A 22,885-nucleotide genomic window follows, 5' to 3' on the forward strand; every position below is an offset into this window, starting at 1 on the left:
CATGCCTATGGGGGAGCAGGCAATGTTTTCCTTGCCATCCTTTCATTGAGTCCTATTTGGAGAGGGCAGTTTTAATCTCGGCCCTGCCCTGCCACTGGTGTCTCTACCCAGCACTGCCTATTTTTGAAGTGGCATGAATTGCCTTGGCAGAGGGTAGACTGTAGGCACCTTGTGCCACTGCAAACCCTGTCTGTTCATACCACCTGGCCCCTGTGCTAGAAACTGACACAGATCTGAAGGGCTGGATTTGAACAATCCACCTAGTGCATTAAGGAGCCTCTCTTTTTTATCAGTCTCTTGAGTCATCCCCACAGAGATATCCCCCCTTTAACCCACCATACCCCTATTTGAAGGGGACAGGTGAGAACTCCCTTCAGAACATACCATTCATGCATTAACTGGCCAGAGTGTTTGTTTTTCTTAAGGCCAGATAAAGCTAAAGAACACATTACCTTTAACTTTGCCTTGTAACTCCTGATTGCCTACCACTTGACTTGCTATTTAAAGGATAATTAATGAACAAATTAAAAGGATAATTATGATGGAGTTTAATACACCAGGCAAACTAATAATTAAGCCTTACAGCACATCTTGTTCATTCACTTAAAGATACCACAAGGATCTAGTATTTACCACCACTTTATATATTATTGACCCCTCTCTGTACATTTTTGCAATAAGTTTTAATTTACAAATACTTAATTACTGAAATACAATTTCCCTGAAACACAGAACAACCAAGAGGTCTTTTTGTAGGTTTTATAGCTAATAAATAGTAGGATGTACAGTTTTCCATATTAACGTCCTCTTTCCCCTATACGATCTAAGCATAACAGACACACAGATGTCCTGTTTGCGGAGTGTGTAAATGAGAGCAAGGTCAGACTCATTTTCACCTTTGTTTTCAATAGCCAGAGTAATCTGGGCAAAGGAAAACTAACTCCTTTTGAAAAAACCCCCAATAACAGATCTCTCAATGCAGCAGCTACCTATGTACTCTCCTTTAAGCTAATAAAAATAAAGGAGTATTAAGAATATTACCTCTAGTTCCAGAGCATTGCAAAGTAGCTTCCGTGCATTCTTCCTGAGAGTCTCTGTTTTCGGATCGCTCCTGACTTCTATCGATGGTTTGTTTGAATACTCTTTGATGAAAGTTCGCCACTCAGTGTAAACGTCTTTTGCGAGATTGGCCACGTCATGGTCTGAATGTTTGCGCATCTTATTCACCGTGTGACCTGTCAAATAGAAACAGCAAGAGAGTTCGTTCAACTTTGGTGGGTAGATAAGCGTAATCCAGACCTGTCAGTGCACATTAGTGACAAAACAGCCACAAAGCATTGTACGTTAGACAGCTTCAGCAGAAAACCAAGCACTTAACACAAATGCAAATATGAAAACACTGGGGCCAACACTTGCAGAGTCCTTATTCACTGATTCAATGGTGGTTTTGCCTTAGTAACATCCTACGTGCTTGGTTATCCAGCTGTAAAATGCGAGTAGCGTTTTCCTAGATCAGAGGTGTGTAGTGAGGTGCTCAGACAATACAGGGCTATATGAGTACTTAGATGGTAAATCTAGTATAAAGCCTTCAGGATTGGCTCACACAGAATAAAAATGTTTGCTGAAAAATTCTTTGGGGAAGTGGATGTTAGGTGATATTTGCAATGTTTTTACATGCGAGTGAGGAAGTAATGATTTCCTACTGTTTTCCAGTCACCATCAGTGACGTTTCTCATGCCCACGGAAATACACAGAGCTCTACAAGAAAAGGAGTACTTGTGGCACCTTAGAGACTAACCAATTTATTTGAGCATGAGCTTTCGTGAGCTACAGCTCACTTCATCACTTCAGCTTATGCTCAAATAAATTGGTTAGTCTCTAAGGTGCCACAAGTACTCCTTTTGTTTTTGTGAATACAGACTAACACGGCTGCTACTCTGAAACAGCGTGCTACTGCACCCACAAGGAAATGTGCCTCTTGAAAGGGGATATACTACCTAACAGTGGTTTTCAACCTTTTTTCATTTGCGGATCCCTAAAAAATTCCAATTTAAAAAAAAAAATCAATTCCAATAAAAAATTCCACAGGTTGAAAACCCCTGACGTAACACAAAGCAGAAGGCACAGTTCCTCCTCTTCTGCTTGGTGGTCATTTCTAACTGATAACACTATTTGGCCAGACGGTGTCACTGTTACTCCTTGGGTTTCATACAGCACAACTGTGCTTCGTCTGTCACTGCTGCAGACCTGATATAGAAAGGCTGAATGTGCTACAGATGACAAATTAAATTACAAAATTCAGACCAGGAAGGCAGAGAGGACCCTCTACATGAAGATCCTACTGCTTTTGCACAGAAAGGAGGGGGGTCAGCCCTGGCCCTGCTACTCTCCCCCTCCAGTACATCTGGGTTGATCTCTGCAAGATCAGGATCTGCACAAAAAGAGAGCAGGGAACTGGTGGTCTCACATCACAACCTGTCCCCCGGTCCTGTGAAAATTAATCAAGTTGTGTCGGTGTTGTAAGCATGTAGCCCCCTCCATGTTGGGGATTCCTTGGGGAAGAAAGGAGCACCGAGGTAGCTGTACTAAGGAGCAGGGCCTCTATGCTGATGGCTTGGGCCTCCAGCAGATCCTGGGAACTTCTCTGGGTTTGCAGATGGGTCCCACATCTCATTCCACAGGGGAGCAACCACCCAAAACCAATCAAGAAGGAACTTTGTGGAGATTTCCTTCCCCTCAGTCCTTCTCCCACATATTTTACCATGGAAGGGAGTGACCCAGCCCTTGATTATAAGCAGCCAACATCTAAGGGCTTGGCTACACTTAAAGCAGCTCCGGGCACCCTAGCTCACTACCCGTCCACACTGCCAAGGTACATAGAGTGCTCTGACTCCATGGCTAGAGCACTCCTGGTACTCCACCTCTGCGAGAAGATTAACACTTGTTGCACCTTGGCTGAAACGCCCGGAGTCAGTGTGAATGAGGTGTTGCATTACTGCGCTCTGATGAGGCGCCCCGTAATCCCCTTAAGTCAAGTGGCCACTCTTCTCATTAAGAAAAGGAGTACTTGTGGCACCTTCGAGACGAACAAATTTATTTGAGCATAAGCTTTCGTGAGCTACAGCTCACTTCATCAGCTGTAGCTCACGAAAGCTTATGCTCAAATAAATTGGTTCGTCTCGAAGGTGCCACAAGTACTCCTTTTCTTTTTGCGAATACAGACTAACACGGCTGCTACTCTGAAACTCTTCTCATTGTTTGGAATCACTGCAGGAATGCGGATATGCCCTTTGAAAGCTCCTTTTCTGACAGCCGGCTGCTTATCTGCTCCGAGACAAAGCAACCATTACTGTGGAATGCTGTGTGTGTGAAAGAGAGAGGCGGGAGGAGCGGTCTGCTGCTATCTGAACTTACAAGACATGCTGACATTCTTTCAGCCCCCCAAAAAACCCACTCTCCCCCCACATACATACACACACACACACACACTCCGTCACACTCCACCCCAACCCCCCATTTTAAAAGCACATTGCAGTCACTTGCATGCTGGGATAACTACCACAATGCACTGCTCTCTGTGACCGTTGCAAGAGCTGCTAATGTGGCCACGCCAGAGCACTTGTAGCTGTCAAGTGTGGACAGACTGCAGCGCTTTCCCTATTGCGCTCTAGGAAGGCTGGTTTAACTCAAAGCGCTCTATAGCTGCAAGTGTAGCCATGCCCTAAATAACTGAATAATTCAAGGAGAACTCTTTCCTCGCTGTACTAAGAATTTTGCAGACCACGTAGCTACCTACCACCAGGATTTTACTCAACAATAAGGTAAAGTGCTTAGGACCATTACAGAAAAATAGTGTCAACAATTCCCATGTGTATGGAAAAATCCAACAAGCAAAGGACACAAATCGATCTCATTTTCACACTCTAAATTAGATACAAAGTGCACCTATTTTTGTCGAAAGTAACACATCCTTAGAAGGTATTTTCTTCTTTAATTCCTCCAAAGCTTCGATCAAATTATCTTTAGACTGGCCAGGAAGCTCGAGGACAGATTTCCATCTTTTTATGTCTTCTACAACCACCACTCTCTGGGAAAGAGAAAAGTCATTAGGAAAGTGGAATATTCTTATTGCAAATAAAGATGTTGGCCTTCATCTCAGCTAATGGGGCTGTTATCGACACATGAATTATTGATCATGACATGAACCAGAGCACAGAATATGTGATGGTCCAAAATGATGGGTAATTGCTTGAGAGCAGCTCCCTGTTGTAAATCAGGACAGGAATATCTAGAGGGCAAAGTGAGATTCTTAATCTTATTCTGCCAAACACTGGGCAATTAGCTGCAAATGTCTCCTAGAAAAAGACAGTTATGCAAGTGTTCAGACTTTGGGAAGCCCACTGTATAAATGGCTTAATAAAGAGGGGATGAGAGGGAGTGGATGGGGGAAGCAGCTAATTATAATATTGTTAGTAGCAACTTAGTACCAGGCAGGGCCTGAATCTGCCCCACTTCTGTTTTTGACTTCGGAAATCTCAGAGCAGGTAGAGAAAAGGAGCTAGGGAGCACCACAGAGGGACTGAAAGAAGCCAGTCAATAACGTATCTGGCATTTACATAGTGCCTTTCACCCCAAACATCTTGCAGTGACGCTCCCAAATAAAAGATTACAAGAAGCCTGAGTCTTGTTACGTGTAAGATGTAGTGCAAGACCTTTTACAATCGTTCAGCAATGGTTATGCAGCTGATATGCTGTTTGCATTCTCCTCTGTCTTATATTTAGATTATACCTCTTTGGTACAAGGCAAAATTTTTCTGTTCTGTTTGCAAGCACCTAGCACAATAAGGCCCTGATCCAAGACTGGGGACACAAGTGATATCACAATTAATAATAATCATCTCTTGGCTGCAAAATAACCTGCAGGGGGAAAATAATGAAAAAACTAAAGGAGGACTTGTGGCACCTTAGAGATAACAAATTTATTAAAGCATGAGCTACAGCTCACTTCATCGGATGCATGAAAGTGGAAAATATAGTGGGGAGATTTTATATACACAGAGAACATGAAACAATGGTATCCGTAAAAAGAAAAGGAGTACCATTGTTTCATGTTCTCTGTGTATATAAAATCTCCCCACTATATTTTCCACGGTATGCATCCGATGAAGTGAGCTGTAGCTCACAAAAGCTTATGCTCAAATAAATTGGTTAGTCTCTAAGGTGCCATAAGTCCTCCTTTTCTTTTTTACGGATACAGACTAACACGGCTGCTACTCTGAAACCAATGAAAAAACTGCCACTCAAGAAAGCGGTGTAAGAAGAGAGGGGTGAAAAGCATGCACCTCTACCCACAGATTGCCCTTTTCAATTATCTATATCATGCCCAGATGCTACAGTGATGGGCACGTTAGAAATGCTCAGATACAGACTGACTAATGGATATGCAGGAATCATTTCACTCACTCTTGAAATGCAAGTTACTCTTTTTTTTTTTTTTAACTTCTGCACTTAGGACCTGAATGGGAGAAAACTCACCACCCCATTCCCACTTCTAGCAAGATCAAAAGGGGAAGAGTGCTATCAAAAGTGCTATGGTAATACAAATAATAAATTATTATTAATGGCCAATTGGCCTGTGTCCTTTCCCTCTCCCCATCAAGCATGAAGTTCTGCAAATCTTAAAGCCAGTTCAGTGTGGAGATTCAGGAAAAATACATGTCTCAGAGAATCTCTGTCAAATGCTTTAATCCTATGCAGAGAGGGTGGTGTTGGATCCACCTATACATTCTAAATGTGTCTCAAAATGCATTCTTGCTGCCTATTTGAATAGTGTATGCATATTTTACATCTTTAAATACAACATTTATAAATACAATCATGCGCCTGATGAATGGCACTCCTGGATGATGCTTCTAGTATTAGGGTTGCTACTTGGAGCATTATGACATCCCATAGGTTACGAATGACTCATATACTCAACTGTACACTGTACAGATGTATTCTGCAACTAATTATGAGTCCAAGTTTCAGCTACATTTTCTTAGCAGCTGCAGAATTATGAGCATAGAAATGCTTATGCACATGGATAGTTATGCAATTACTCTGTATGAGCTGCAAAATCTATATGTACAGATTTACAGGCCACCTGAGACTGGCTGAAAATTTGACCCTATGTTTGTGTCTTGGTGGTTTTTGGTTTGTGATTAATCATAAAACTTTCTAAACAAATTCTAAATCTTTTCTTCAGAAAGCTTATATCATGCAGAATCTTGTACTCATGTCACCAAATATCTGACCATTGTTTATAGAATGCCTCTCAATCTGATGGAGAGAGCCTATCCACTATACTGTTTACTGACAGAGCACACACCACTGAACAGCAGCCATATGTGGGGAGGAATGGAGCAGCCATTCTGTGTCAACTTTAATGACTGTTTTCAGGTAAGGAAATAAATCACTTCTAAAATTGAAGCCACAGGTAAACTTGGACATGAGCTGATTGTAAATACCCAAGTTAGAATTTTGGCCAGAACAACAGGAGTAACACCACACCTTGCTAACATTTGCCATAAGATCTTCAATGACCACACATATTTATTTGACAAATAGTATTTCCAGCAATCCAGTGCCCCCTCGTGGTGTGGTGGAGCGCTGGCTCAGTAGGGAGAGAAGTGTTACCTAAATGACCAACACCATTTCTTACAGCAACCTGGGCTTCCTTTAGAGGATTTTCATTGAACTATTGACCATGTCTTAGCCTAGGAGATCTCATAAAATAAAGCCTGAAGTCTATAGAATAATTGCTACTGGTCATCAGCCCCTTTAGGATCCTAGAGTGCAGGTACACACACTTACACTTCTAATTACAGAATTTCTAATGCTCAAGTGAAAGGGCTAAACTAAACTGTGCCCAATTTTACAGGATACTGAATGGGACTGTTGCACACTGGATTCTGAAATACTGATTAGGGATGAAAATTTCACCCTAGAGCACGGGCAGACAAACTTTTTGGCCTAAGGGCTGCATCGGGTTTCTGAAATTGTATGGAGGGCCGGTTCCTTTCGCGGGCCCCTTCCAACGGGATATAGATAGACTAGAACAGTGGTTCTCAAACTTTTGTACTGGTGACCCCTTTCACATAGCAAGCCTCTGAGTGAGACCCCCCCTTATACATTAAAAACACTTTTAATATATTTAACACCATTATAAATACTGGAGGCAAAGCAGGGTTTGGGGTGGAGGCTGTGCATCCCCAAACAGCCAAGCATGGCCCAGCCCCCACCCCCTATCCCATCCCCCCTGCTTCTTGCCCCCTGAGACTCCTGCCCCATCCAACCCCCCCTGTTCCCTGACGGCCCCCCAGGGACCACTTGCCCCATCCACCCCTCCTGCTCTCGGTCCCCTGACGGCCCCCAGACCCCCCGCTGCCCCATTCAACCCCCCCCTTCCTGACTGCCCACCCAGGACCCCTGCCCCATCCAACCGCCCCTTCTCCCTGACCGCCCCTGGACCCCTCACCCCTAACTGCCCCCCACCACCCCATTCAACCCCCCCTCTCCTTCCTGACTGCCCCCCCGGGACCCCTGCCCCATCCACCCCCCCACTCCCTGTCCCCAACTGCCCCCCCATCCAACCCCTCCCTTCCTGACTGCCCCCCCCCCCGGGACCCCTGCCTGCATTCAACCCCCCTGTTCCCGGCCCTTTGATCGCCCCGACCCCATCCACACCCCTGACCATCCCCCAAACTCCTCTGCCCCCTATCCAACCTGCCTCCTGCCCCCATACTGCGCTGCCTGGAGCACCAGGACAGGCAGCCACGCAGCACAGAGCACTGGGTCAGGCCGGGCTCTGCAGCCCCGCTGCCCAGAGCATTGAGCCGCGCAGCGGCGTGACTATGGGGAAGAGGGGACAGCAGGGGAGGGGCCGGGGATGAGCCTCCCAGGCCAGGAGCTCAGGGGCGGGGCAGGACGGTCCCGTGGGCCCACCTCTGCCCTAGAGAAAGTGGGGGGAAGTAATCCCATGTTAGCATTAATGGTCCGAAAGGAAATTCAGAGGCCTATTCCTTGGGGGCCCCACATCTAAGCATCAGATATAAATGACTTGGACTCACTAAAACTGTAACTTCATATCTCAGCAGGGTGAATCTAACACATTATCCTTTCAAGACCCAAATCTGATGTTGCCTCAGTTTATGGTGTACATGCATTAGATGAGCTTAAAAACCAACATCCTATCTGCTTTAGATACACATTAAATGTTCCATGGCCTTTTTTGTAATAGGCCATTGCTCCAGCGTCTTTGGAGTACATTTTCTTTCTCCTGGCTGTTGTGCTGAGTGTTTGTTGTCTTCCTGGCTGCTGTCCATCTCAGAGGCAGCAGCATTTCAGCGGTGCTGTACGTACTCTCTCAAGTGCTCTGTGATCCTTTGGGACAGAAGTTGCTATGTAAACTACATCAGGCCTATACTGAAAATACTACACTGATCTCTTATCCATCCATTCCCTCTGCCCTCCCCACTCTTACCTTCAGAGATTCTATAGTGGCTTGCTTGTAAACCTTTGCTCCTGGATCTCTTTTCCTAGGGCTTTCCTGGGCTTTGGGTTTTCGTATCACAAATCTATCCATGATGGACACTTAAAGGTCTCCAAGTTTTTGGTTAGGTGCAGCAGCTGTTTGAAACAGTTGTCCGTTTTCTTTTATGAAACTGTATTGGTAATACTGCTTTAACTTAAAGGCAGATTGTTGACAGGAATACCAGCAAAACTAACCTCCGCGCCTGAGCTGCAGGTAGATAGGGGGAAAGGTGGGGGAGGGCTTTGATGGCAATGTTACACTGAGCCCCAACTTCAATGAAGCTGCTGGGCACAAAAGACAATTGGGGGAGAACGGGGGGGGGGGGGTTGGGCTGCTACCGTGGCTCCCGGGGGCTGGCTGGAGATTTGGGGTGACGCTGCCGGGTACGCAAAGGGGCGGGGCTACGAGTTACAACATGCACCGTGGGGACGGGCATGGGGTGCCCGGCTCATGCCCCAGGGGGAGGGATGGACTTGGGGGGCCCGGCCCTTGGAGGGCGCAGGAGGAGGGAGGGAGGGAGTCGGGGGCCCGGCCCGCGGCGGGCGAGAGGGTTGGGGGGCCCGGCCCTTGGAGGGCGCAGGAGGAGGGAGGGAGGGAGTCGGGGGCCCGGCCCGCGGCGGGCGAGAGGGTTGGGGGGCCCGGCCCTTGGAGGGCGCAGGAGGAGGGAGGGAGGGAGTCGGGGGGCCCGGCCCGCGGCGGGCGAGAGGGAGGGAGGGAGGGAGGGAGTCGGGGGCCCGGCCCGCGGCGGGCGAGAGGGAGGGAGGGAGTCGGGGGCCCGGCCCGCGGCGGGCGAGAGGGAGGGAGGGAGTCGAGGGGCCCGGCCTGCGGGAGTGGGGGGAGTCGAGGGGCCCGGGGAGGGATGGAGTCGGGGTGTCCGGCAGGGCGTGGAGGGGCGGCGACGGGCGCGGTGTTCGGCTGCCCGGCGCTGGGGAGCCGGGGACTGCGGGGCGGGGCTCGGGCGCCCGGGCTGGGCAGCAGCGACCCCCAAAGGCCACGGGAGGCCAGTTACACGGTTCCCCCGAACCTACTCGCGCGGCCCGGCCCGGAAGCGACTCGCCTCGTAGTTCCCGGCGAAGGCGGTTCTCCCTCTCCTGCCCAGCTCACCTCCGACCGGGAAACTGCGTCTCCCGTCAGGCCCCGCGGCGAGGGAACTCTCGCGATATCGCTCGAGCCCCGTCTTCACCGCAGGGCCGGAAGTGGGAGAGGGAGGGGCAAGATGGCGGCGCTGCGGGGGAGGCTGTCGGGGCTGGGTCTCTTTCTGCTGCTCCTGGTCTGCAGGAGGAGCTGGGCGGCCGCGGGCTCCTCCGAGGCCTTTGACTCGGCGCTGGGGAGTACGGCGTCGTGCCACCGGGCCTGTCAGCTGACGTACCCCCTGCATACCTACCCCAAGGTACGGGACCCCCACCCGCTGCCCCCTTCCCGAACGACCCCGTCCGGGTACGGGCCTCCCCTCCCCCAGCCGCTCCTGCGCTATGGGGCTCCCTTGGCGCTTCCTCCAGGTACAGGCCTCCCAGTGCCGTCCCCCGCCCGGCACGGAGCCAGACGCCGCCCCCTCCACTCTGGCCCCAAGGCGCAGGGCCTTCCGCCGGGCTCCCCCGGCTTCTCCCCAGCTGGGACCGTCCCTGATGTGGCTCAAGTCAGTGAGGCTCAGTTGGCATGACAAGCTGGGCAAGTGTTGCCGGAACATAAGAGAGACTCCTCAGGTATTTGTCGGGATGAGGAAGACCCGCTTCCCCCGCCCGATAGCTTCTGAGGTTTGTTCACCCTGGTCCATGGGTTGTTGGTGAGTCCTTATCTGGTAGCAGGTGCTTCTAGGTACGGGGCCGTCGGCCAGGAAGATTCGCCCTACACACACCAACCCCAAGATATGCCCGGTTCCTTTCGCGGGCCCCTTCCCACGGGATATAGATAGACTAGAACAGTGGTTCTCAAACTTTTGTACTGGTGACCCCTTTCACATAGCAAGCCTCTGAGTGAGACCCCCCCTTATACATTAAAAACACTTTTAATATATTTAACACCATTATAAATACTGGAGGCAAAGCAGGGTTTGGGGTGGAGGCTGACAGCTCATGACCCCTCATGTAATAACCTTGTGACCCCCTGAGGGGTCCTGACCCCCAGTTTGAGAACCCCTGGACTAGATGAGGTAATATCTCTTATTGGTTCAACTTCTGTTGGTGGAAGGTAAAAGCTTTTGAACTACACAGACCTCTTCTTCAGGTCTGGGGAAGGAAGTAGACCTGAGGAAGAGCTCTGTGTAGCAGTCAGTAATCTCTCTGTAAAATATAATCTTTTGGGGGAAGAGGTTGTTGTGGGGTTTCCATGTGTCCTGTTTTCTTCTTCCTCCTTCCCTCAAAGAAACAATACCAACTTGATTTGGGCTGCTCTGGCTTTAAAACCATACAAAATATCTGTGTGTGTTGACAAGTAAAAAGTCCTGAATCATGACACTGATAAAACATTTGAATTATAGAGGATGAAGTCTGAAGAGTTGTAAAAAATGAGCACTCCAAACCCCCCCACTCCCGGGTTCTAGTTAACTTAGGCAGATGTCTTTCATGGTATCTATCTTTATAAAAGGAAGGTGTTGGAAAACTGTTCCCCCTAGCTCTGTTTCATATTGAGGTTCAGTATCAGTTCAGGATTCTATAGAATTTTGAGTTATTGTTGGAATTTGGAAAATTCATTATTCTTTTCAGTCTTGTGTGAATTTTTGACTGATAATATACTGCTGCGGATAGAGAATAAAGTATAACAAGTTGAGTTCAAAATGTGGGGTGCACAAATAACAAATGAGGGAGAAGGGTAATAGAGCAGAAAGTTTGAAGTATGGAATTAATATTTTTAGAATAAAACTACATAACCATGGATTTGAGTCAGTAACTGTGATGTGTATTCCTCAACAATGAGTGGAAGCAACAAAGACTTGTGTGGATGGAATGAAATGTATATCAAGAATATGGAACTTTATGCCCCATGTTGAGATGTCTGAGTATGATACCAATTGCAAAAAAGGCCAAAGTTTGGGAATTGAATCATTGTAAAATTAAACATCTTTCTTCCTTAATTCCAACCCCAAATCTTTTCCTACTGCAGATCAAATTTCAGACTCCTGTGGTTTTTGTTGGAGGACTTTGGCAAGTTTTTGAAGGAAGTTGAGACTCTGGTGTTTCTTGTAGCTTTTAGAGTTTTTAAAAAAACTAAACACTTTGAGCTCATCATTATAGTATACATCATAAAGAGGCCAATAAAATGACACACACAATTTTCTTCCTACTGAGTCCTTTGTGACTTAAACAATCCATCCTGTGTTGATTTTAAGCACTATCTACCACTAAGCTACCAAATAGAAATAGAGGTGGCAGGAAATTTTTATTTTGGAAAAATACATTCATTGTTTTGTTTAACTCATGAAAGAGAAACTTTATTAAGACTTATCAGGATAATCTGTGTGTGCATCATACCTGCCAAAGCCAATTCAATATGAATGTCAACATCTGTGGCATATTTTCTGCAGCAGGATATTTCTGTTAGAGACACAGTCAAAGTTGTTAGGCTTTATTTAAAAAAAAATAAAATCTTGACCCAGTTTGGCAGTTGTTTTGATATTTTATGCTGCAAAAACCTATAGAACATCTGTGTCTGAAAGAAACACACCAGTTTTTTTGCAAGAGGTTATATGGTAAGGTGTGGTGTGTTTGCCTTGTTCCTTTAATAATTGATTCAAAGTCCTGTCTTCACCTGTAAAGCAGGTGACAACCATAAGGATGAGGAGAGAGACAAAAGACCTGTCTTGAGTTTTTCCTGTTAACAGATTCACATGGTGTCAAATGCAGAACAATGCTAATGGTTTACAACAACACAACAAACAACTAGTTATGTTGGTCCTAACATATGAGAGAGACAAGGTAGGTGAGCTAATATCTTTTACTGGAACAGTTTCTGTTGGAGGAAGATACCAACATTCAAACTACACAAAGTTATTCAGGTCTGTGGAAAGAAGTCAGATGCTTTTTGAAAGCTTGTGCTTTCCACCAACAGAAATTTGTCCAGTAAAAGATATTACCTTGTCTCTGACAAGATAGTTTCACAATGTGGAATATTTTTCTAACTCTCTATTTTTATTGCTTTGCTATAAAAAAAACAAGCAAAATTTCTAAGATACCAGGGAAGTAGGTACTTGCCTCATCTAAACACAGTTTTTCTACCAGTATGGTATAACTACTCTAGTTGGGGGCATGTTTTTTTATCTAAATAGTTATAATGTTACAACTCCTAGTTACACTCATGCGACTTAGCGTGGCTGTAGTTACATTAATGCAAAGGTGCCATATGCCAGTGTAGCTTATTCCCCTTTCTATGAGGAAATAAGCTATGCTTGTATGACTGTGACCACACTCGGAGGGTTGTATTGTCTGAGCTACACCAGTACTGCTCTAGCTATACAACTTTTGTGACTAGACAAGCCCTCAAATGAAGTCTACCTCACAGATCCCATTTCTCTGCCACATGGTACTTCTAGTAATTAAAAGAGTGTGTTTCTCACAGCTAAGTGAGTATTTTCTTGTGAAACAAAGTACTATAGCACTTCATTAATTATTGGGAGAAGCATTAAGTTGTTTTTTACTTTGTCTTCTGAATGCTACCATACTATAATCTTGATAGGGGCATTATACAGAGAGCTCGATATAGTCCCTGCCCTGAAGAACTTACAGTCTAAGACTGTAACATATGAAAGGAGAGAAAGAGGGTGACAATCAAATAGGAACATTGATATACATTTTTTTTATACACTTGCTGTATCTGTTTGCAAAAAGAAAAGGAGTACTTGTGGCACCTTAGAGACTAACCAATTTATTTGAGCATGAGCTTTCGTGAGCTACAGCTCACTTCATCAGATGTTTACCGTGGAAACTGCAGCAGACTTTATATACACACAGAAATCATGTGTATTCTTTCTGTGTGTATATTCTTTCTGTGTGTAAATTTCTGTGTGTATATAAAGTCTGCTGCAGTTTCCACGGTAAACATCTGATGAAGTGAGCTGTAGCTCACGAAAGCTCATGCTCAAATAAATTGGTTAGTCTCTAAGGTGCCACAAGTACTCCTTTTCTTTTTGCGAATACAGACTAACACGGCTGTTCCTCTGAAACCTGTATCTGTTTGGTAATTACATAAAGGAATACTCTTCTCTCTTTCCCTCAGCAAAACCATTAAATAGTATGTTGACTGGATATTTTGACAAGTAAGTAGCCATGACACAGGAATAGTGCGCCACAAAATATACTCTGGTTACTTATTTTGACAACTTTTTACTTCTAATTATATCCCATAACAAATAATTAGTGTTTTGACAATATACCATTCACCTGCATTATGACTCCTCACTGATAGCATTTGCCATTAAATCTTTGAGAGGTAAGGACTGCCAACTTTCTGTATGGATTAGGTTAATAGGTTCTACTTCGATTCTTTAGCAGCTAGTACCTTTATTTTTAAAGCTGTCATTTTTCAGAAATGCATTTTTGAACTTGCTGACTTTAGTGATGAATAAAGAACCGTGTTCTGCTTGGACTAAGAAAGTCCATATCAAAGTTGCCCAATAATTTTAAAGAACTGGAATTTGCTTTTGTTCCAGACTGTACAGACCTTGGTGTTTGGCTGACTTCTAAGGTTTTCTTTTTGTTTGAGGTTTTTTGCTAGAATATTTTCCAAGGTAGCTTTTATAGTACTCAGAAAAGTAGTAATGTTTGCTTGTTGCTACCCTAGGTTCTTGGGTGGAGTATTAGTAATCTCTTTAGCAACCCTGCTTTTCTTGTAACTTCCCAGGAAGAGGAACTGTATGCATGTCAGCGAGGCTGCAGACTGTTTTCTATTTGTCAGTTTGTGGATGATGGAATTGACTTGAATCGGACCAAACTGGAATGTGACTCTGGTAAGATAATTCTGTGCTCTTTCCACAAGATGTAATATGAAGAGACAAATGAAGGGAAGAGTGGAAAAGTATAAAGGGATACTGTCAATTTGACTTTTTCAAAATTGATATTACTCTTAAAAAAAAGTTTGATAGAGCACTCATTAAAATTTCTCAAATTTTTAAAAGGGATTTCTGCTTTGTGAGCCTTTAAAACATAAGGGTCCTTTTGGCCAAGGGAAAAACTTAGGTGATGTAACCATATTAGGTGTAAAATGGTTAGCTGACAATGTAATTTTCAAACTAATAGTGTCTCTTTTACTCCATGTAACATTGTGCAATGACATAACATAATAAATGACATCAGTTGCAATGATTTTCGTAGCCCTATTTGTTGGGATGTATGGGTTTGTATTTACTTCAGCTGAAATGTTTGCTTTACAAAGCACAAATCTTGATGAACTGTGTACTACATCACTAATATGGCCTCATTCAACCCAAATTTACAATCTCTTTACTATGGAAAGAGAAACAAATCTTAATTACATTCTCTGCCTTTCATATAGTTAAACAACTTGGGAGCTGGGTGTATGTCTTGTTGAATTAAGCCATTAAATATCAAACATTCATGAATAACTAATTGTTTAAAAGGATTAATTATCTGAAGATCAGAGAAGAATGTTGATAGTTAAAACTGTGAAAATACTTGTTACAAATTATATACCAAGCTAATACTGAGATCAAAAGCGTGGTGCCAAGCAAGCGAGGCAGGAGAGGGAGCATCTCTCCCTAAGTGCCAACTCAGCACTAAAAAGAGGCTTAATCGTGTGCTGAAGGCAAAAGGGGCAGTGGCAAGTTCCAACAGCAGAGAGAGTTGGGGAAAGGCATGTTAGTACAATACAGAGCTGTGTTATATGAGCTGGGAATAGGCGAGAGCTGCAGAGAAGCAGTATCCTTTGCACAGCTGTGATACAGGCATTTCTTTTCAATTGCCAAACCCCAATCAAGGGAGATCATAAAAAGGGGTGAGGCAGCAAAAGTCCAAATGTAGAGCTGAGTCTTTATTGTTGCCTCCTTTCCTATACAACATTTCCACCCTGGACTGTTGCCTTCTGCCTGTTCATTTGCAGTGGTCTTAGAACACTGATTTTGTTCATTGCTTGGTGGCTGTCCTGTGCTTTGTGATGCACTTCCTGATCATTCTGTTCAGTTCTGTCTCTAGGTGCTTCTGTGGCTGCAAGTTGTCTGACTTTGTGACTGTTTTACCATAGGACTGTTGCTCAGGCTCCTGAGACCTCCACACTCAGATATTTGGTTGATTACTGTGCATTCCCTGCCAGATCTTTGTCTACCCTATTTCCATAGACTGCCCATTTCTGGTTCTATGCTTGTTCATTTTCCTCTCCTGTGAAGAAATAGATAGTACTAATGTTTGGTATGCACTTTTACTTGTCAAGTCTGTTCTTTTTGTGCCTTCTGGCCTAAGCCTCCCAATACCCTAGTGAGAGAGGATTATCCCCACTTGACTTCTGTGCTTCGGTTCCCCAGATGCAGAGACTTTTCCCAAGGTCATACAGGTGGGTGGCTAAGCCACAAATAAAATACAAATCTTCTGGCTTCTGTACTGCTAGTCCTTTATTTTAAATATTGGATAAAGATATTTGGAAATAAGAGCAGAACTGACTTTACATTTTTGATAAAGCTTGAAATTGGTATAGAAAGTCTAACTATACTCATGCAACACTGATGGGCAAACCCTCCCTTGTTCCCTGTTATGCTATGGCTCTCTGAAGTTTGATGGATTTCTCTGTTAGTTTACTTCCTTCTGGGATCCCAGTTCCATCCCCTGGAGCAAAACTTAAACTCTTCCATGGTATGTGGGAGGGAAGGCCACAGTACTGTGGGAGGGTTTTATCAGCCCAAGTTCTGATAATCCATGCCATCTCTGGAACAAAATCCTTGCCTATTCTACTGGGTTGAGGCCGTGTTAATTTACGTCACTCTGTTGGAATTTACTATACCAGTAATTGCTCTTTATTTTGTTTGTTTTTTGCTTTTCCTCATTTCTGTGACCAAATGCTATTGCTGCACTCAGCTTTTAGACAACCCAGCTTTATGCCTATTCTAGATCAATCATCTAGATTGCATCAGCCCAAAGAACCCAGTACCAGCATTGGTATATTGCTCTCATATTATTCCTCAGGTGGGATTGGGAGTTTTTAAAATTGTCACTTGAGTCCTTATCAGACTGTACCTACACCTTACACTCGTGCTTTCAGTTGCTGACTTAAAATGTGAAATTATTTTCCAATTTACACAACTTTTCTTCTTTGCAGCCTGTACTGAAGCATATTCCCAGTCCGATGAACAGTATGCTTGCCATCTTGGGTGCCAGAATCAGCAGCCATTTGCTGCACTGAGACAAGAGCAAGTAAGCATGTAGCATGTTTGTCAAATGCCACGTACTTGTTTTCTGCTGCTCACATTCTCTTTTTTTTTTCAGATTTAATAAGTGTGTGTGTGTGTGTGGAAAGATGGAGAGAAATTCTCTATTTAAAGACTAAAACCTTATTGGGGACAGTGTTAAATTGCTCGAATATGTACAGAACAAATTGAAAACCAGTTAGTGATGTGTTTACAGTTAATGTCCCTGATGCCAAGGATTCATCTCCTTTTCCCTCTGACACTGGTGAGATCATTCTGGAGTGACATGATGGACTCAGCACAGAGCTTCATAACTTCCTCATGGACCTTCTACCTTCAAGCAGATGATGGCAAAATAGTTATATTCCAGGTGCTTGCTTGCTTTTTTACTTTTACAAGACTTTGTGTGTCCTGGGTGTTAACTGTTGATCTCCTGCTTCTTCCAATCACAGAACAGTTAGTAGAGCAGTCTCAGAAAGTAACTGCATGCTTAATGTTTGGCAGCAGTCAGTCTATCTTTGTAGTGGTCACTGGATTTGCAATGTAGAAAGCAAAATTAACTTAAATGGATAGTGTCACAAAATTTTCTCATTTCTTTTGCAAATGTAAATGATGCTTATGGGATGACTATAATTTTATGGTTAATTGAAGCTTTATGAAATACAAACAAGACCTTACAATTTTCATTATTGTTTTAGTCAAAGCCAGAAGTTCAATACATTCCACAGGACACCACAGATCTGAAAGAATCGTTGTTGAGCGAAACATCCTGTAAGTTGGTTTGGGTTCTTTAGAGTGCAAATGAAAATATTCATAACGTGCAAGAGTAAGTCAAATCTTCTACAAAGGGAAAAGTGCATGTCATTATGGGCAGCCTGTCACTCTCACTGTCACCCTGTGTACATTGCAACAAAGGCCACAGTAGTAAACTCCTTTTAAAATGTATTTTAAATATAGCATGGTATTTATGCCCTTGCCACACTGGAATTAGAACCATTTTAAAGAAGTTGTCTACTATCAATGTCTTCATATAGACAGGGACTATATGAGACTAGAGTTTTTAAACATAAATCTTGGGTGTTTTTTTGTTGTTTTTTTTTTAATGTGACCTTATAATGGAGCTGTCGTGATATTTCAGCAGACCTACAGCCAGGAGGTTCACAGACACACACAGGATTTTTTGAAGAGGAGGAAAGCAAGAGCTTTTTCAAATGTCTTTCTATGTACGTATCTTCTACTGTCTTTTAAAAGCTTAAAGGGTAGGATGACATTCCTTCCCCATATATTTTACATGTCATAGCCTCCATCAGAAAAATCTCAAAATGACAGAACTGTGTTCAAGAAAGATGATGTTTTGGAGGAGATGCTAAAAGGGAGGTTCTGAGCACTTGTGTTAAAGAGCTCACTGCTCCCTTCTCAAGAAAATAGATATTCGCCACAATATACTTGTTGGCTATTTGGCCAACCTAATCTCTCCATTCAATTTAAGCTGACCATGATATTTGTCATTTCCTGTCCCACACTACTGATATTTTGCAGCAAACTGTTAATTTCACTGGTTTCCTAGATCCGGCTGCCTGTCAAGGTGAAGTGATTGATTTGTGTAGTACTTCGGGATTGTCTAGTGTGAAAGGTGCTGTATAAATAAGCAGTTTTACTTTATTTCTAGGTTGATGGGATAAATATAACTTTGCTCTTTTTCTTTAATCTTTGCTACTGAGCAGCCAGATGCGTTCACACACTTCTAGACATACAAAATAATTGGGTCTAAATTAGTTGCAAGAAAGATCTTGGCATCATTATGAGTACACTGAAAACATCCTCTCAATGTGCAGCAGCAGTCAAAAAAGCTAACAATGTTAATAATTAGGAGGGGAATAGATACAAAAATCAGAAAATCCATGGTACACCTACATATTGAATACTTCATACAGTTCAAGTCACCTCATATTGAAAAATATTTTAGAATCAGAAAAGGCACATAAGAACAGCCATACTGGGTCAGACCAAAAGTCCATCTACCCCTTCAACAGTGCCAATGCCAAGTGCCCCAGAGGGAATGAACAGAACAGGTAATGATCAAGTGATATATCCCCTGTCACCCATTCCCAGCTTCTGGCAAACACCATTCCTGCCCATCCTGGCTAATAACCATTGCTGGACACTATCCTCCATTAATTTATCGAGTTTTTTTTTTAATCCTGTTATAGTCTTGGCCTTCACAACATCCTCAGGCAAGGAGTTCCAGAGGTTGACCTTGCGTTGTCAAAAAATACTTCCTTTTGTTTATTTTAAACCTGCTGCCTATTAATTTCATTTGGTGGCCCATAGTTCTTGTATTATGAGAAGGAGTGGGTAACACTTCCTTATTTACTTTCTCCCACACCAGTCATGATTTTATAGACCTCTATCATATCCCCCCCTTAGTCGTCTCTTCTCCAGGCTGAAAAGTCTTATTAATTTCTCCTCATAAGGCAGCAGTTCCATACCCCTAATAATTTTTGTTGCCCTTTTTCTGAACCTTTTCCAAGTCCAATATATCTTTTTTGAGATGGGGCAACCACATCTGCACACAGTATTCAAGATGTGGGTGTACAATGGGTTTATATAGAGGCAATATGATATTTTCTGTCATATTATCTATCCCTTTCTTAATGATTCCCAACGTTCTGTATGCTTTTTTGACTGCAAGTGCACATTGAGTGGATGTTTTCAGAGAACTATCCACAATGACTCCAAGATCTTTCTTGAGTGGTAACAGCTAATTTAGACCCTATCATTTTATATGTATAGTTGGGATTGTTTTCCAGTGTGCATTACTTTGCATTTATCAACATCAACTGTCAACAAAATGATTAGGAGTATGGAACAGCTTTCATATGACGGGAGATTAAAAGGACTGGGACTGATCAGCTTAGAAAAGAGATGATTAAAGGGAGATGTGATAGTGGTCTATAAAGTCATGAATGTTGTGGAGATAGTGAATAGGGAAATGTTGTTGTTTACCCCTTCACATAACACAAGAACTTAGGGTCACCAGATTAAATTACTAGGCAGCTGGTTTAAAACAAACAAAAGAAAATAATACTTCACACACTGCACAGTCAACCTGTGGAACTCAGTGCCCTGGGATGTTGTGAAGGCCAAAAGTGTAACTGGGTTGGGTCCATCAGTGCTATTAGCCAAGATGGTCAGGAACGCAACCCCATGCTCCAGGTATCACTAAACCTCCAATTGCCAGAAGGTGGGACTGGATGACAGTGGGTGGATCACTCGGTTGTCATATTCTGTTAATTCCCTCTGAAGCATCTGGCACTGGCCACTGTCAGAAGACAGGATACTGGGCTAGATGGACCATTGGTCTGACAAGTATGGCCGTTATGTTCTTTAGAATTGTGCTAACCATTTGGCTGCTATTTCCCTGGCATAATGAGGTTCTTAAGGCAGAAAGAGAGATTAGAGATTTAGCTGTCATGCATACAAAATGCAGTTAATAGAGAGATTTGTATGCTAAATAGCTTAAAGCAGGAGTCAGCTTGGGATCTAGTAAAAAAACTGACAGACTTGATTAGTTCTGCTTCCCTATCCTGTACCTGAAGACTGGTAGCTAAGGTGGGGTGGGAGGCTGGTTTCCCAGGCTCCTCCAGTGAAGCATTCAACTGAATGATCTAGACCTGGGAACGCAGATTGGTAAAGGCCAGCATATGTCTTTAGGAATATCCTGTTTTCTTAACCTGTTAAACAACTTTAACGATGTTCATTACATTTCAGAAACTCTGGCTGGATTTTAACGACTACACTTGTTCTCTCCGTACTGGTGCTACTCTGGATTTGTTGTGCTACTGTTGCTACAGCGGTACAGCAGTATGTTCCATCTGAGGTAAAGCTAATTATTCTATAGCTTACGGCACCGTGCAGTTATTCGTATTACTTACTGCCTGAAATGCTCTAAGGTCTTAGGTATAGAGCTGGTGTTTTGGTTCACTGGCAGTTCTGCAAAATTAAAATATGCTAGAATCAAACTAAAAATGTTGGCAGATCAAGTCGGTGCATTTTGATCTGGGTTTAACAAAACGTTTCGTCTGCCTCAAAATGAAGCACTTTGTGTTGTGACATTTTAAAAATAAAGATAAAAGAAATGTATGGTCTAGATTCACAAAATGGGGGGAGAAGGTTGTGGGGGTGCCTCCCTTTATAGTCTTTAGCCCAGTAGATAGGGCACTTAGCTGGGATGTGGGTGACCTGTGTTCCCCTCTCTGCGTGCTCTAGAGCAAGGATTTGAACTTTGATCTCCCACTTGACAGAAGAGTGCCCTATTGGTATTTGGGGCAGGTCTCAATCTCTCAAAGTTGTTCAACTGTGTGTAAGTAAATTAGTCATTGGACCAAGGACATAAATGTGAGTCCCCCATCTCCAAGGTGAGTGCCCATAACCGTGAGGCTATAGTCATTCTCACTCTTTAGCCCAACGACTATTCAAGCATTTTGTTGAAGCTGTTCCACTTTGTATAAGAGACAGTGAAGTGACTGCAGTGTCATGATTAGGGCTCTCACCTTGGAGGTGGGAAACCCAAGTTTGTGTCCTTATTCCAATAACTGTTTAATTACAGTGTTCACACACAGAGTGGAACAACTTCAGCAAAAGAGATTAAGATGTGATCTAATACCCTCCCATATCCCAGTGCTTAGGGCAGTGATACTCAATTAGATCTACCTGTGGGCTGTAGGGTTGCCCGGTGTCTGTTTTTTGACTGAAACATCCAGTCAAAAAGAGACCCTGGTGCTGACCCGGCCACTAAAAATCCAGTCAGCAGGGCTAAGGCAGGCTCCCTGCCTGCTCTGGCTCTGCATGGCTCCTGGAAGCGGCTGGCGTGTTTGCCTCCTATGCACAGGGGTGACCTCGGGAGCTCCGTGCGATGCCCTCACCCCAAGCGCTGGCTCTGCAGCTCCCATTGGCTCCTCTTCCCCATGGTAACCATGTTTGACAACTGGAAATTTGTTTCTAGTACCTTTTTGCCGGAGCAGAAGTATGATTACCGGGAGCATTCACTAAACCATTAAAAGGGTTTTAATAAGATCGTGAAAAGGCTGAGAATGGCCAGAACCTATGGACATGAGTGGCAGGAATCTGATTGGAGGAGGGGAGAAGGGACTTGCTGAATTGACATCTCCCCACTTTCCTTCCTCTAAAAATATGCAAGACTGGCAAGTACCACACTCATTCTGACAGGAACATACCAGTCCTAGCCTGGGACTCAGACTCAACTGTGAACGTGAATTTTAGATAGCATGGAAAATATTTCATAGTAAGAGTTGAAGCATTGCTACTTTGAGGACCTTCAAAACCTCCCTGAGAAATGTATGCTCATAGTTATATGCCAGAAGCTGGGAATGGGCAACGGGATGGATCACTTGATTATCCGTTCTGTTCATTCCCTCTGAAGCACCTGGCATTGGCCACTGTCGGGAAACAGGCTACTTGGCTAGAAGGACTGTTGGCCTGACCCTTTTATGGCCTTTGTGTGTTCTTATGGCTAAGCATGTCTTGAGTCTTGCATTCAGAACCTGTAATGATATGATCTTTTTAAAATAAGTTTAATTATTTCAGAAGTTGAGCATCTATGGAGACTTGGAATACACGAATGAACAAAAACTGACCAGATACCCAGCTTCTGCCCTTGTTGTTGTTCGATGCAAGACTGATGAACAGGAAGAAGCAGGACCTCTACCCACAAAAGTTAATCTGGCTCATTCAGCAATTTAAATAGTTTAAAAGAATTTAATAGACTAATTCTAGCAGTTCTATCAACTCCTGGTGGTTTTTTATGGTTTCTTCAGATGCGGGGCATAGCGGTCAGTGTTTAAATGCAAATAAAGTTACAGAATCAACAAATCAGTCTGTTATGGAATCCTTGTTTTCTTCTAGTAGTGAAGAGAATGGCATGTTTAATTTGCAGGGTTTTTTGTTTT

General features: G+C 43.7%; 2 protein-coding genes and 1 long non-coding RNA gene across 7 annotated transcripts in view; 2 read left to right on the plus strand and 1 right to left on the minus strand.

Moving 5' to 3' along the window:
* Nucleotides 1-6,436, plus strand: part of LOC125640907 (uncharacterized) — a 27,960-nt gene extending 21,524 nt beyond the window's left edge. The window contains exons 2-3 of the long non-coding RNA XR_007357934.2: nucleotides 5,513-5,594; nucleotides 6,309-6,436. This is a non-coding gene — a long non-coding RNA (uncharacterized LOC125640907). The remainder of the gene's footprint in view (nucleotides 1-5,512; nucleotides 5,595-6,308) is intronic.
* Nucleotides 1-9,712, minus strand: part of TCEANC2 (transcription elongation factor A N-terminal and central domain containing 2) — a 12,166-nt gene extending 2,454 nt beyond the window's left edge. Inside the window, exons 1-4 of one of the 3 annotated variants that reach the window (XM_048860021.1) lie at nucleotides 9,633-9,712; nucleotides 8,525-8,670; nucleotides 3,946-4,087; nucleotides 1,042-1,235 (exon numbers count right to left, since the gene is read on the minus strand). In XM_048860021.1, coding sequence (XP_048715978.1) covers nucleotides 1,042-1,235; nucleotides 3,946-4,087; nucleotides 8,525-8,626 — 438 coding nt within the window. In that variant the 5' untranslated portion in view covers nucleotides 8,627-8,670; nucleotides 9,633-9,712. The other 2 variants (XM_075131834.1, XM_048860023.2) reach the window with 2 other exon arrangements.
* On the plus strand, nucleotides 9,420-22,808 carry TMEM59 (transmembrane protein 59). 3 transcript variants are annotated; one of them, XM_048860016.2, is made up of 8 exons: nucleotides 9,420-9,965; nucleotides 14,408-14,513; nucleotides 16,829-16,923; nucleotides 17,134-17,286; nucleotides 17,615-17,687; nucleotides 18,055-18,139; nucleotides 20,688-20,796; nucleotides 22,524-22,808. In XM_048860016.2, exons 1-8 carry the CDS (start codon nucleotides 9,435-9,437, stop codon nucleotides 22,677-22,679), a joined length of 1,308 nt encoding a protein of 435 aa, XP_048715973.2. In that variant the 5' UTR covers nucleotides 9,420-9,434; the 3' UTR covers nucleotides 22,680-22,808. The 3 variants fall into 3 exon arrangements, with proteins under 3 accessions (XP_048715973.2, XP_074987933.1, XP_048715974.2); XM_075131832.1 differs by having other exon boundaries at nucleotides 22,527-22,808; XM_048860017.2 differs by having other exon boundaries at nucleotides 18,058-18,139.
* Nucleotides 22,809-22,885: the final 77 nt, after the last annotated feature.

The sequence above is a fragment of the Caretta caretta genome, chromosome 8 (assembly GCF_965140235.1).
Source record: "Caretta caretta isolate rCarCar2 chromosome 8, rCarCar1.hap1, whole genome shotgun sequence".
Classification (NCBI taxonomy): Eukaryota; Metazoa; Chordata; order Testudines; family Cheloniidae; genus Caretta; species Caretta caretta.

Bases quoted from the DNA above. Each gene is read 5' to 3' on its own strand.
- TMEM59 (XM_048860016.2), top strand. From the start codon at position 9,435: ATGGAGTCGGGGTGTCCGGCAGGGCGTGGAGGGGCGGCGACGGGCGCG. The intron at 18,140-20,687 runs GTACGTATCTTC...ATTACATTTCAG, and splicing joins TTTTTCAAATGTCTTTCTAT to AAACTCTGGCTGGATTTTAA. The intron at 20,797-22,523 runs GTAAAGCTAATT...TAATTATTTCAG, and splicing joins AGCAGTATGTTCCATCTGAG to AAGTTGAGCATCTATGGAGA.